Genomic DNA, 13,727 nt, shown 5'->3' on the forward strand with positions numbered 1-13,727 from the left:
TTTCTTTGATATTTTCTCCTTTCTCAAAATGCTATACTGCATTGTTAGTGTTTTTTTTTAAAACCTCTGTCTGTTTCTCCTATTAAATCATAAGTACCTGAAAACAGAGAATTGATCATAAAATGTTTTGAATCCCCAGTACTTTCATAGAAGACACATACATTACAGGCATTCTATGTTTGCTCATGAATAAAATGCATGTATTAATGCAAGCTTGTTTAACCGTGGCCTGCAGGCCACATGTGGCCCAAGATTGCTCTGAATGTTACCCAATACAAATTTGCAAACTTTCTTAAAACACTATGTGATTCTTTTTGTGATTTTTATTTTTTTATTTTTTAGCTCATCAGCGATTGCTGTGTTAGTGTATTTTATGTGTGGCCCAAGACAATCTTTCTTCTTCCAATGTGGTTCAGGGAAGTCAAAATGTTGGACACCCTATTCCTATTCTTCAATCAGTGCAGTCTAACAACACTATTAGCAGCCATTTATTTACTGCTCATTGGGTTCCAGGCACTATGCAAAGTATTTTTAACACCTAATCTTTTACTAGAGAAGGATACTTGACTGACAGGATTTTGTCATTACCAACTTTTTATTAATCTTACATGGACCTGTAGGCCATATTTCTGCATTATACCCTTCAAAATTTGATTTTTCCAACATTTTCTTATTCCGATTATGCTCTATATTTTTAAAATTCAGAAAAGGAGGTAAATAAAATGTGATATGTAAAGTGCTTAGCACTAGAGGTGGCATGCGTTGGGAGATCAATGATGAAAGTTATAATTTACAGGTTCTTCTCAAATGAACTCTACCTGGCTAGCATGGTAGTGTGCATATTTGTAATTTGCAATCATTAAAATCTTTATTGATGACATGTGCATTTCTATGTACTGAGAACTTACACTTTCAGCCCTGTGGAAGAAAACAAGAGAACATAAGGTCTGGCTGGCCTCTCTCTGAGGTCAGAGAGACTCTCCGTACTTGGGAGTCAAGACCGAGAGCCATGAAACAGGGATAATAAGGGACAGCACTTTATCGAGAGCTAAAAGGGGTCATAATAATAGCAGCACCTCACTATTTTATAGAGTTGATACATTCTTTTGTTTGTTCCTCTCAACATTGCAAAATCACTCTATAGATGAAGAAACGAAAGTCCTGAAATCTGATTCTCTCTTCATAAGTGACAGTGTCTAAGTTCAAGCCCATAATTCTGGCTTTGGCTTCAGTGCTCCTGTCAATACAGTTTTCATTCATTCATTTGCTCATTTGTTCATGCATTCAGCAGATATTTTTTTGGTAACAACTACATGCCACGCACTGTGCTAAGTGCTTGGGATACAAAGCAATAAGATGCCACCCATATCCTTTAGGGCCTAGAACATAGGGAAAGCGGCAGAACAAGTATGTATTAAAGAAATTCACAAAGGAGATTACTGAGGGCTGGTTCAAGAAATACTGTCACAGTGAACCAGCTTCTTATTCCATCATTTCATCATCATTCATTCAGTCATTTAACAAATATTTACTAGGCATCTACCAGGTGACAATGTGCTAGGTCCTGAGACTAACATGATGAAAAAGGAATTTATAGTGTAGTAGCAAGGGAGTGGGAAACAGATACTCATAGATAACTCAGTGAATCTAAAAATAAACTCATGGTTTCTCTTTTCTTTTCTTTCTTTCTTTCTTTCTTTCTTTCTTTCTTTCTTTCTTTCTTTCTTTTTTTTTTTTTTTTTTTTTGAGATGGAGTCTCACTCTGTCCACTTCAGGCCTGGAGTGCCAATGGTGCAATCTTGGCTCACTGCAACCTCCGCCTCCTGGGTTCAAGCAATTCTCCTGCCTCAACCTCCCGAGTAACTGGGACTACAGACATGCACCACCATGCCCGGCTTATTTTTGTATTTTTAGTAGAGACAGGTTTCACCATGTTGGCCAGGCTGATTTCAAACTCCTGACCTCAGGTGATCCACCTGCCTCGGCCTCCCAAAGTGCTGGGATTACAGGCATGAGCCACCACGCCGGCCATGGTCTCTTTTCAAACCTCTCCTTTATTCTACATGCCCTATTCCATTTAAAGTTCCTAAAATCATCCCCAGACACTGAAGACAGAACCTGGGAGTTTTCTCTATACCTCCCTTTTGCTCATCCACCTACAATTAACTCTTGGCTGTGTCCTTTCAAGACTATGTCCTAAGCTTCTGTTCCTTCCTCTCCATTCCCACTGCTACTGCTCTAGGTCAGGTCTTTACCACCTTTTGCCCAGTAGCCGTGAAATGTCCAAAGTGGTCTCTTCACCTCTGGTCTGAGACCAGCAGCCATTGCCCATGCATCCCATGCATGCTCCACCTACACTTTTCTAACCACTAGAGTGACCTTTCTAAATCCAAATTCAACCTGACATTTCTGTGCTAAAATCTTTTTAAGAGCACCCATCCTTTCAGCTAAAGCCCAAATACCTTCTTATACATCAGAGCCTCTTGGCGGGGCTCCTGCCCACTTTCTAGCCTCAGTTCCTGCTGTTCCTCCCTAACAACCTCCACTGCCCACACATACACCTCCTATGCTCTACTGATGAATAACAGAAAATAGTCCCACCTTTGGGAAGCCATTTCAACATCTTCCCCTAGGTTAGGTGGATTGGTTACTTTCTCTTTTAGCTACCATTGTACATCACATATAATAAAAAGCATAGCTACCGATGACTGAGCACAGCAATTCATGCATCATGCCAGACCCAGAGGCAATAACAATAGTGTTTAAGGACATGAACTTTGGAGATAGCAAGATGGGTTCAAATCCCAATCTGTCATTTGTTTAGCAGAATGCTCTAGGGCAAGTTACTTAAGGTAACATCTCATTATTTTTAATCTTTAATATGGGCATAATAAAACCCCTTCATTGAGTTGTTGCAAGGATTAATGAAACAATGTACAAAAAGTGCTTAGCACTTTATGATGTAACAGTGGTATCTGTGACATCATGAGCTATTGTTAAGTTGAAATCATAATTACTGTGGCTGTATTAGACATTTTACATATACCATGATGAATCTGCCCAAAAACCATGGAAGTTTTCATTATTTCCATTTTACAACTAAGGATATTACTTACTCAAAGTTATATAATTAGAAAGCAGCCAAGTTAGGGTTTAAGTCCACACCACAAAACACTGTTATAGCACTTATCAGATCTTTTGGAAAGTATTGACTTGTGTACCCAGCTCTCTTCCAGGATGGGAAGCTCCCAGAAGGCAAAGACCTTGTCATATTCATATTTCCCATAGGAAAAGTTTAGGAAACAATGAACAAATGAATAGCTACGTATTCAGCCAGAGGAGACTGATGGCCGTGAGATTCCAATCCTGGAAGAGAAGGGAAGTGGCTGGTATGGTCACTGTGGCAATGGAACGATAGCCATCCCCCCCGCTCCTGGGTCACTCACTCATTGCTTCAATCTGCACATGTATGAGGTTCTCGATGTCTTCCTGCAGTGTCTGATGGGGCTTCAGGGGGATGGGCAGGTAGCCATAGTGCTCTCTGTTGCAGAGGTACATCTGGATGCCTGAGGATCCGAGAGAGGGACAAAGCCAACAATCAGAAAACACACTGCTGAGTGACAAGGGAGGAGAAGGAACCTGAACTGTGTCTGATGCTGAGTTTGACATTGTAATTACATAAGTGGTTGTTTCAGGTATGTCTATAGACCTAAAAAATGCTCCTTTATTCAAAAAGTAAAATACAGCATTGGGGACTAATAAAAACCCTGGGCTATTCTTCAACCCAGAGGAAATTGATTTTTTCTCTCTGAAGAAAAACCAAACTCGTGGCCTGGAATGAACATAAAAGGCATGAAAGGATCAAAAGGGAGGCAAGGAATTCCCATTCCGGAGAGCAGAATGGAACACTGTAATCCACCTACAGGAAATAACGAGAAAATGAGGAATGAAATCCACATCTGATATGAAAGCAAACAAGAAAATTCTGTAACGCTGACAGATTATTAAAGCTAAATCTAGGCATACATAGAACAAAAAACGAAAAAACAAAGGAAATTTAAAATTCTCCAAGATTCTCCTTGGTTTTATTGCTTCCCTTAGCAGGCATGGATTTGGAGCCAACCAACAGATATGAAACTTCCAAAATCAGTTCATATAGAGACAAAAAAGTCTGCATTTCAGAATGTTCTTTTAAGAACCTGTAGTGTGACAATACCAGAAACATGCAATACCCTTCTCACATTCAAATTGGTCTTCATAGCCCCACCTGATAACTTGCACAGTTATAAGGCATCTGTGTTTAACCAGACAGCTAGAAATATAGGAATCAGGATGGTCTTATACAGATCATTGGTCAGCAATTGACACTCCTGATCAATGAAAAGACTGCTCAGTGAAAAGGATGAGTCCGCCATGTATCCAAGCCTCTGGTCCATGTATCCAAGCCTCTGATTTGTTAATTGTGATAATCATCACTGTTTTCTGGAGAGAGAATTTTCTGCATAGGGACTCCTCTATTTTGTGTAGATGAAATTTCCTCCAGTCAGCTACATCATCTGTCAAATCAGGTGAAGCTGTCTCATGGAATTAACAGAGCAGAAGGAGAAAAGAAAATAACCTTTATTCCCTGCTTTTATGGAATCTGGCTTGAATCAAGGTTGGTCTACCAAGCACTGTCCCTTCTCTTGCCTTCACCAAGCAAACTCATTAGCTCTGCTGTTTGACCACATGAATGCTTCCGGGGAGCTTCAAAGTGCACCTTCTTGTAAAGTCATGATGAATTCAGGAAGTGGAAGGAAAAAGATATTAAAGTTGCATCTCCACCCTAATTAGGCAAACAAGTTTACCAATTAACTTTCTGAGGCTTCCATAAACAAATGATATGATACATATCCAAACTATCCATCAAGTGTGAGGGTACAAGGAAGGCATTTTTAGACATGCAAGACCATAATATATTTACTTGCCATCATACTTTTTCAGAAAGTTACTGGATGATGTGGGAGAAGGATGAGGAGGAAAGGAATGAAGAGGAGGAGGAGGAAGAAGAGGAGGACGATTATAACCAGCAAGAAAGATTATAAACAACACGAACAGAAGAGTCAGTGTATAAGAGAAGAAAAATAAGTCTTAGGTCGATAGCTGCAGCACCACTCGGATTAGAATATATTAGAAGGCTCCAGGACAGACATCCTTACAAACATGCAAAAAAGGACATCTGACAAATCTGAACATTCTGAGAGGAGTTTGAGGTAATTAGTGATTAGTTTTGGATCATACTAGTAATAATAAAACTAAGCAAAAAAAAGGCAATTATTACAGGAATTGCCTCCAAAGAAAATTAATGGCAAAGGAAAACTAATCATAGCCTATAAATGACCAAGCTTGGAGTTAGGCTTGCATGATTACAACAAGAACACTGACCATCAATCTGTTTGAAATGACATTGGGAGAACAGGGTGTTGAGAAGAATGTGTTTGCATGCAGAGGGCAAAAGGCAGAAAGAGAGCTAACTCCTCACTGTCTACAGTGGAGAGTCAATACATAATGCCTACGGTGCAGCCAGAAAATCAAGAAGTAGCAATGTATGCATATTATTTAACATGGATGTAAATATTATACTAAAATGATCACTTAAAAGAGATATCAGTGGTTGCCTTCTGGAGGAGAGAAATGATGCAGGGTGATGTGCAAGGGACTGTTCTTTTCTTAATAAACCATGGGGAACTATAAGAATACTTTCAACCATGTGCATGGGCAGTTTGATAAAAGAAAATGTATTAATAATTAGATAAAGTCTATGAAAGAGTCTGCACTCCCAGTGAAAGCTGCTTCTGGGGAAGACAGTTTTCTTTTGAAAAGAAAAGTGAATTACACTACATTTTGAAGGACTTTGTTTTTCTTTTAAACATATAAAACATTTTCTTGTACTCACATAGTAACTTAACATTGCAGATTGATAAAATTATCCCTATCTTTGGTGATGAAAAATCAGACTCAGGCTGTCACTTGTCCAAGGTCACATAGTAAGTCATTAGTGCCAAATCTTTGTCCCTAAAGAGCCAATGCCAAGTGCTTTCTATCCACCCAGTAACTGGAAACTCAGTTCCAAGACCATTAGTCACTAGGGGATTGCCATCCCTCCACATGGGGACAAATGTGACCACTACCAGTGGTGTCCAGGATCTGTCTGCCTATTGCCCATATCACTTGCCTCTTGACTCACATCAGACATTTGGAAGATGACTGACTGGCGCCGGGATGGTTCCTGTGGCCATAATACAAAACCCAGATCATGGGCCACAATGGGAGGGGAACTCTTGACCCTGGACTCATTACAGTCACAGAGACTCGCCTGTGACCATATGTGCTCTCTTCTTGGACTAGATGGGTGGCCAAGCCCCGCTCACCAGCACACTTGGATTGCCCCTCACTCATCACCCACACAGCGCAATGGCTAGAGTCTGGGGTGAAAGATTTAGGACTGAGGTTTGTGGTTGGATGGTCCTGCCCGGGACATAGATGATACACAGCTAGGGAGCTTCAGAAGAGTGAGAACAAAAGAATACCAATCATATTTCATGAAGAAAGAGGGAAAGTGCTTTGCTTTAAAACTAAAGAAGAAGAGCCTAGAGACACGCCCCGGGCTGCACATGACTCCCAGGCTCATTCACGTTTCTCTGGAAAATACTTAGAGATAAGTACAATATTACCTTAAAATCCACAGTTGTCAAGAAATACCTTTCATTTCCCCAAAATGACAGTGAATCTTTCCTGCCTTGACTCCTGCCCTGTTCATGGTCTGCACTGCCAATCTGGCCCTTAGTTTTCACTGCTTCATGACTATTAGTTGTGTTTTCACACATAAAAATCTTAACTCCCAACTAACACAGCGCCAGGAACAGAAGGAAACACTTGGGAGTTCATCTCTCTCTTTCCTTTTCTATTTCTCCTCTTCCCAAATGAGTCACCAAACAACTTTGGGTGTCTACCTGTTTTCAGTGTTCTAAAAAAGCCTTTGCAAAATCTGACCAACAGCACACAAAGTCCTGGTGAACAGACGAAGCACAGGGCAGAGCTGAAAAATTCCTGCTTAACCTGAATCACTTTTCCCACCCCAATATCCAGGTATTCGTTTCATACAATATATCATCACAATTTAGTGCATGGGGTCATAATAACGCTTTGTGCAGTGACTATAAAGGAAGACTCTGTTAGGCAGGGCCATTCGTGTAATTGTTAATATCTCACTTTCTTGGAACATCCTAGCTTCAGCCTCTGAAGGAAAGAGATTGGCACTCAAGGACTCAGAAGGCTCTGACTTTGTTTCCCATCCTGGGGAAGTCAGAGCAAATCACAGACCAAATGAAAAAAGCAGGTTCCATTAACATTGACATAGGAATCTTTGCAAAAAACTTCCAATCATATGAAGATTGCTTTTGCCTAGACACAAGGGCTACAAAATGCCTGCACCTGGCCAAACGGTCTAAATTGCTCTAGCAGCCAAGGGGGAAATCAGCCTGATCCATTTCTACCAAATATTCTCATTCTCAGCAAATCTACAACTGATGAATGGGACACCTATGGCTTTAAGGAGAACCTGATGTGTGAACTATAGCTTGAATTTGTATTAACATTCTCATCTGCCAGCCACTTCCTCAGCTGCCTGAAGATCTTTGCACCATGTTTTCCACCCTCAGTTATATGGCCACACTGAGTTTATTCACCATCTTCTTGGTTTATAACCTATTTTTGCTAGTAGTTAAGTGACACATTTCTGGCACATTAATAATGGGACCCAACTTCTGTCAGGAAAGTCTGAATTGTCCTAATAAAGCTTTGCTCTGTTAGATGCCATGTGTCCTGCTGTTGAACTGCTCTTGTTAATTCTGTCCTCCTGAAGCAAGTGTAGGGTGAAATGAGAAAAATAACTTTCCTTCCTGTTGACTTGTCTTTCTCAAAAATCTACAGGCCCCACTAGAAATGCTTTCCCAGTGGTTCATAAAAGACTTCAGTCTCGCTTTGCCTCTCCTTCCACAGGGACTGAGGCCAAGACTGTTTGGTGCCTCTTTATCTGTTCTTTCCTTCTTCTGGAGTGTGAAAATTGCAGTGCATGCATGCAGAGAATAAAGATGACATTCTGAGCCTCCCTTACAGTGAGGTATTGTCCTGTAACTAAGCTCTGGCTAATGGGATTTTCATGGAACTGCTGCATTCAACTTCTGGATTGCACCCTTCAAGGGACAGGGAGAGTTCTCCCTGCTGTTTCTGCCTTGCTGGCTGAAACACATCCATGGTAGTGAGACACCTGGGACTCCACAATTAAGGGCAGTACCTTGTGGAGAGTGAGAAGCCTGGGACTCTGAACACTTTGTGGAACAAAGTCACTATAGCAACTCAGACTTTTTCAAGAAGAAATAAACTTCCATTTTTAAAGTCTGGGATCTTTGCCAGTGTTGTTTTAGGCCTCTGTGACAGTTTCCTAATTAATAAATGGACTTCTATGATAAATAATTGCAATGCAGTAGCACCATAGAGAACCAATCACCTTCCCATAACTCCCAACATCACCACCAGTCCCTCCAACCCAAAACAGAGTGGGTTCCTGGGTAGAGGCCAGCCCTGGCTCTTGGTAATTGGTGCTCCCAGGGACAGCAACATAGAGGGTGCTGGTATGGTTATTGCAGACAATTTATTGCCTCTCACTACCCAAAATATGAGGGTATTTTTAAAAATAAAATGCACAAAACAAAGGAGCTGGTCATTTTGCTGTGTCTCCATGGTGGTACTACAACCAAAGACAAACGGTACCTGCTTGCCTGCTGGAGAAGGCAAAGACAATGATGTCATCAAAGGTCCAGGTGTAGTCCTGGTGTGGGGGGTAGAAAGTCAGCTTGTCCGAGGCCTCCTTCCTGAGGTCAATTAGGAAGGTGGAGTGGACCATGGGGACGGGGAAGCAGCCTGACCTCTTCCATTCTCTAATCTGAACGTAGTCTGGGGTCCTCTTATAGAAGCCCTGTAAAAGAGCAAATAGGTGCGTTGTGTTTTCTGACCTGAAGTCTTCATCTTTCTCAGTCATTTGCTAGGCTGATTCCTTTCAAGTCGTCACCAGCTAAATACAAGCTCCCAAAAAAAGCCACCTTCACTCCTCTTATCATGGCCTATGAATTTCCAGGTGAGCACAGGAAACGCTGTCTACATATAAAATAATACTAAAAGGGTCTTGATATAAGAAATAACTTTGATTTCAACATCTCTTGATTTAATAATTTCATAAAAGTGTATTTTATGTTGACTTATGATGAAATATGAAGCATGAGTATTAAGAAGTGACAGAGCAGTTAAGAGCACAGGTTCCAGTGTCAGACTCCCTGAGTTCAAATCCCACTTCAGCTACTTATTGTCTGTGGGTATGGGGCAAGTGACTCAACCTTGCTGCACTTATTTCCTCATCTCCAAAACAGGGACGATGGCACTATCTACTCCATGGGATTAGCTGTAAAATTTAAGTAAGGTAGAACCTGAATAGTGTTGAGTGTACTGCCCAGCACCAAGAATGTACCAACAAATATTGGCTCCTATTAAAATGACATTACACTATGGTTAATACTTGTAATTAAACATGCATTACTTAGATATACAAATGAGGTCTTTCAATGCAGTTACTTAGTCAATATACTGGCGAAGCTGCAGCTACTCCACAGTTTTTGGGGATTCAACTTCTGAAACTTCCTTCTGCACAAGCACATGGGACAACCAGTTTCCTTATTCCAAAGCTCAAGTCATTTCCAGAAAAGATGAAGATATATCTCAACAAAACATGCTTATGAAACATACTTGTGGAAGCTTTGCCAGGCATTTTGGAAAACGTTCTAGGTGATGGCAGCTCACTGGGATGAGTGTGAAGTTTTGCAAGGCCAGCACTCTGAAGGGCACGACACTCTGGATGCAGAAGTTCTTATGTGCTCATTAATCAGTTGCATCACTTTATGGTCACATTTCCTGTTGTCATTCAGCATCCACACATAAGGCGCTACAGCCTCATCTACTTCTCTGACACTCCCTTCACGGTTCTAAAAGAGTGTCCTAGCTTAGCTAACCCTAATGCTGACCCCATGATAAGGGAGGAGGATCACAAATGAGGACTTAGAAGATGTGGGTCTCAGAGTCATCTTAATCACCTTCTAGCTGTTCGATCTTGGCCCATGGCTACCCTCTTTGAGCCTGAGCTTTTTCTCCTGAAAAACGGGATAATAGCTGCTCTGTCAATTTCAAAGAGCTGCAGAATGAATCACATGTAATAAGGTCTATGAACCTATTTTGGAAACTGCAATTCATTATATGAAGTATTATTATTACTATAATTTTTTATTAGCCTTTAACTTAAGGATTATTTAACATCCTCTATGGTTTCTCCTAATACTTCAGCTTATGAGCAGTCTTCCAAGGGATAAAGGGAACTCGGGTTTTTAAAAAGGCTGCCTAAGTACTTGTGTCAAATATAAAGTTCTAGATTACTTAGGAACAATATTCCCAGAATGAGAAGCTTGGAAAATCCATGATGATGATGAATCACAGAATATCCTTGGGGTGGGGGTGAGAAGGAAGGAAGCAGGGAAAGTGAGAGAGAATAAATGTGCCTCCTGCAAAGAGGCAGAGATGATGAATGTGTTTCTTTTTCCACATAAATTGAATCTTGTTGGTAATAATTCCTGTTCACTGGCCAGACAACATCACGGTCATTTTATTTTGAATGAGTTTAAAGGCTCTGGGAACCAGGCCCTGACTTTAGCTTATGAAGTCACTGGCCTTTTCTAATCCTGCTCTAGTAGAGACTAACTGGGATGGCAGAAAGCCAAAAATAAATGGAAGAAAATAATAATTGTCCCTAAGTTGCTCAGAATTTAATTTTACTGTACAAAATAAGTGAGCACATTTCTCCTATTTGCTTTTAAGCCTGAAAGCAAATAAGGAGATAATACAAATTTGTAGGCTGTGGCCACTAGGATAACCCACCCTTGTTGCTGGTGTCAAAGCACAACTCATTAAAAACAACCTTCAAGTGACTCTGCCATGTGAAACACTGAAAGTGTATGAATTTAAACGAATGTAATGTTTTCTCCCAAGGAAGTGAGGAAGTGAATGGCCATTAGAAATATGAACATATTATCTTCCCAAAAGAGACACAGAAAATAACACACATTCAAAATATCTTACAACTAGAAGAAATAATTACAACAAAAGAGGAATGTTTCATCCAGTGGTGTACCAGACCACATATTGTTAAATTTTCAGAAATTTTGCAAACCAGTTGACATGTTGATAGCTTGGAATCCATAAAAACAAAAATCGTGTTAATCCCCAACACTCTAATGACACCTCAGGTGGCAGTTTTGCATATTTTTAACAGCTATATCATCAAGTGGCTACACTGCAGTTTACTTAACCTTTCCCTTAGCTTAACAACATTTAAGTTGTTTGCATGGTGGGAGCATTTAAACCATAAAAATTGGCAAATGCTATCAACTAGGGTTTTTCCCACAAAAACCCAGTTATTAAACATTTATCAGCACACTACTGGCCTTATTTCTCATCCAAAACAAAACCAAATATAAAGGGGAGACTCAAACTTTAGCCCTTTGGCCATGAGAATACATTGAACATACTCTTTGTTTTTTTGAGACAAGGTCTCAGTCACTTAGGCTGGAATGCAGTGGTGTGATCATAGCTCACTGCAGCCTCAACTTCTTGGGCTCAAGCAATCCTCCCTGCTCAGCCTCCCGAATAGCTAGAACTATAGGTGTGCACAACAACACACCTGGTTAATTTTTTCATTTGTTGTAGAGATGAGGTTTCGCCATGTTGCCCATGTTGGTCTCGAACTCCTGGGCTCAAGTAATTGTCCCTCCTCAGCTTCTCAAAGTGTTGAGATTACAGGCGTGAGCCACTGCTCCTAGCCAATATACCTTATTTTGCTTAGCACATTTTTATCCTACATTGATACATATTACATTAATCAGTTGAATTTATCTCTCTAATTCTTTAATTAAAGAATAAAAAATACAACCAGCCATGAGCATTCGCTAAAACAGACCTCTAGACTTTGAAGATTTACTATTAAAAAAAGAAATAATAAAAATTCAAACCTTTTTTAACTTGAATTTCATAAAATAACCTAATATGGTAGTTTTCATTATTAGAACTCTTTGGAAATAAATTTGGCAACATACATCAAAGGTCATTGAAATATTTATAGTCTTTGACTCGGTAATGTCACTTCTGAAAAGCTATCCTAAGGATATAATCTTAAATGCTGAAAAATTATATTAATCATGATGGTCATGATAGTTAAAAGTTGTGAATAATTTAAATGTTTTTCAAACCAAGATAAAGGTTAAGTAAACTGGAATATAGCCACTTGATGATAATACAGTTATTAAAAACGTGCAAGTTTCTATCTATGATGTTGTTACAGTGATGGGAATTTAACATGTTTTGTTGGTTTTCTTTTAAACTTTTTTAAATTTCTAAGTTTTTCTATAGTGTTCTTATGTTAGTTTTGTAATGACAAAAGAATTAATTAAAATAGTAATTCCTGAATTGGGTGGGGGGAAAGTACAAATTCCAGCATGCTTTATTGGCTAATTTGAAGTTTCTAAGGCTAAGCTCTTTAGACTATTTTCTTCAATAATTAATTAATACAGAAGAGCTCAACTGGGTTGTAGCATTGGACCTAGATTTACCGCCCTTCCTGAAAAATGCTTGCTCTGGGAACACAATGACATGCATGTTTCAAGGGAGTAAACAGGAGAAAGGTGAATGGGACTACATTGACTCGGTGTTGCCTTGTGAAAACTAGTAGCCTTAATTCATTTAAGCAAAAGACTTGCCTTAGGGGTGATTCCGCACCAGAAATTAGAATACAGGCCCCGAGACTCCAGCATGGGGGCCACAATAGTTTTGTTTTCTGCAATCAGTAGATTGAGGGTCTGTGGATTAGTCAGGAAATTGTCAACATCTATGAACTAGGAAAAGAAAAGGATAATGTTAGGTGAAAAGGTACTTTTCAGTAATGAGTTTGAGAATAACCCAACCCTTCTGAAGGATCCCAGAAACTTGCTCATGACATATGGAACTAGTTATCTCTGTCCTCCTTATTGAAACCCATTGCAGCTAGGTGACTTTCATTCAGTCAAACTACATTTAGTCTAACTTCCTATGTTGGGCTCTGCATTAGGCACTAAGCAATAAATCAGGCTGCCACGCTGGGCACAGCCTCAACCAGGACCCACCCTACACTTTGGCTAGTGTTTTAGGCACAAGATATTAATGGTTCCCAAGCCATTAAAGGTTCATTCAAAAACACTTATTGACTGCCCAGTCTAGGTACAGATGGGCATACCTACTTAGCTTTTCTATAGTAATGCCAGAGTAGCTCAAAACAGATCTATCAATGCATTTTAATGTTATAAGTAGAATTTTTGTTTAAGTACATTATATCAACCCATGCTAACCAGTGAAACTATTTCCTATTCTTAGAAGCCCATGTTAACAGTGATTTATTTACAGAGACAGTATAACAACAGATTCTAACATATAAAAGAAATAATCATACGAACTGTACACTGAAAAAGGGATAAACTGACAGATTTTACATTTTGTAGGTTTTATCACAATAAAAAAATCAGAAGTCTTCGTTTTTATGATAGTCCATCTGTTTACCCAAA

General features: G+C 39.7%; 1 protein-coding gene across 3 annotated transcripts in view; it reads right to left on the reverse strand.

The window, feature by feature from the left end:
* The window catches only part of COLGALT2 (collagen beta(1-O)galactosyltransferase 2), a 115,369-nt gene that overhangs the window by 31,452 nt on the left and 70,190 nt on the right, over positions 1-13,727 (reverse strand). For all 3 annotated transcript variants that reach the window (XM_017848115.1, XM_017848116.1, XM_017848114.1), the window contains 3 exons: positions 12,891-13,025; positions 8,812-9,016; positions 3,447-3,566 (listed from right to left, as the gene is read on the reverse strand). In XM_017848115.1, the coding sequence (XP_017703604.1) occupies positions 3,447-3,566; positions 8,812-9,016; positions 12,891-13,025 (460 nt within the window). The remainder of the gene's footprint in view (positions 1-3,446; positions 3,567-8,811; positions 9,017-12,890; positions 13,026-13,727) is intronic.

This window comes from Rhinopithecus bieti, unplaced genomic scaffold, assembly GCF_001698545.2.
Source record: "Rhinopithecus bieti isolate Rb0 unplaced genomic scaffold, ASM169854v2 scaffold_27006, whole genome shotgun sequence".
NCBI classification, from domain to species: domain Eukaryota; kingdom Metazoa; phylum Chordata; class Mammalia; order Primates; family Cercopithecidae; genus Rhinopithecus; species Rhinopithecus bieti.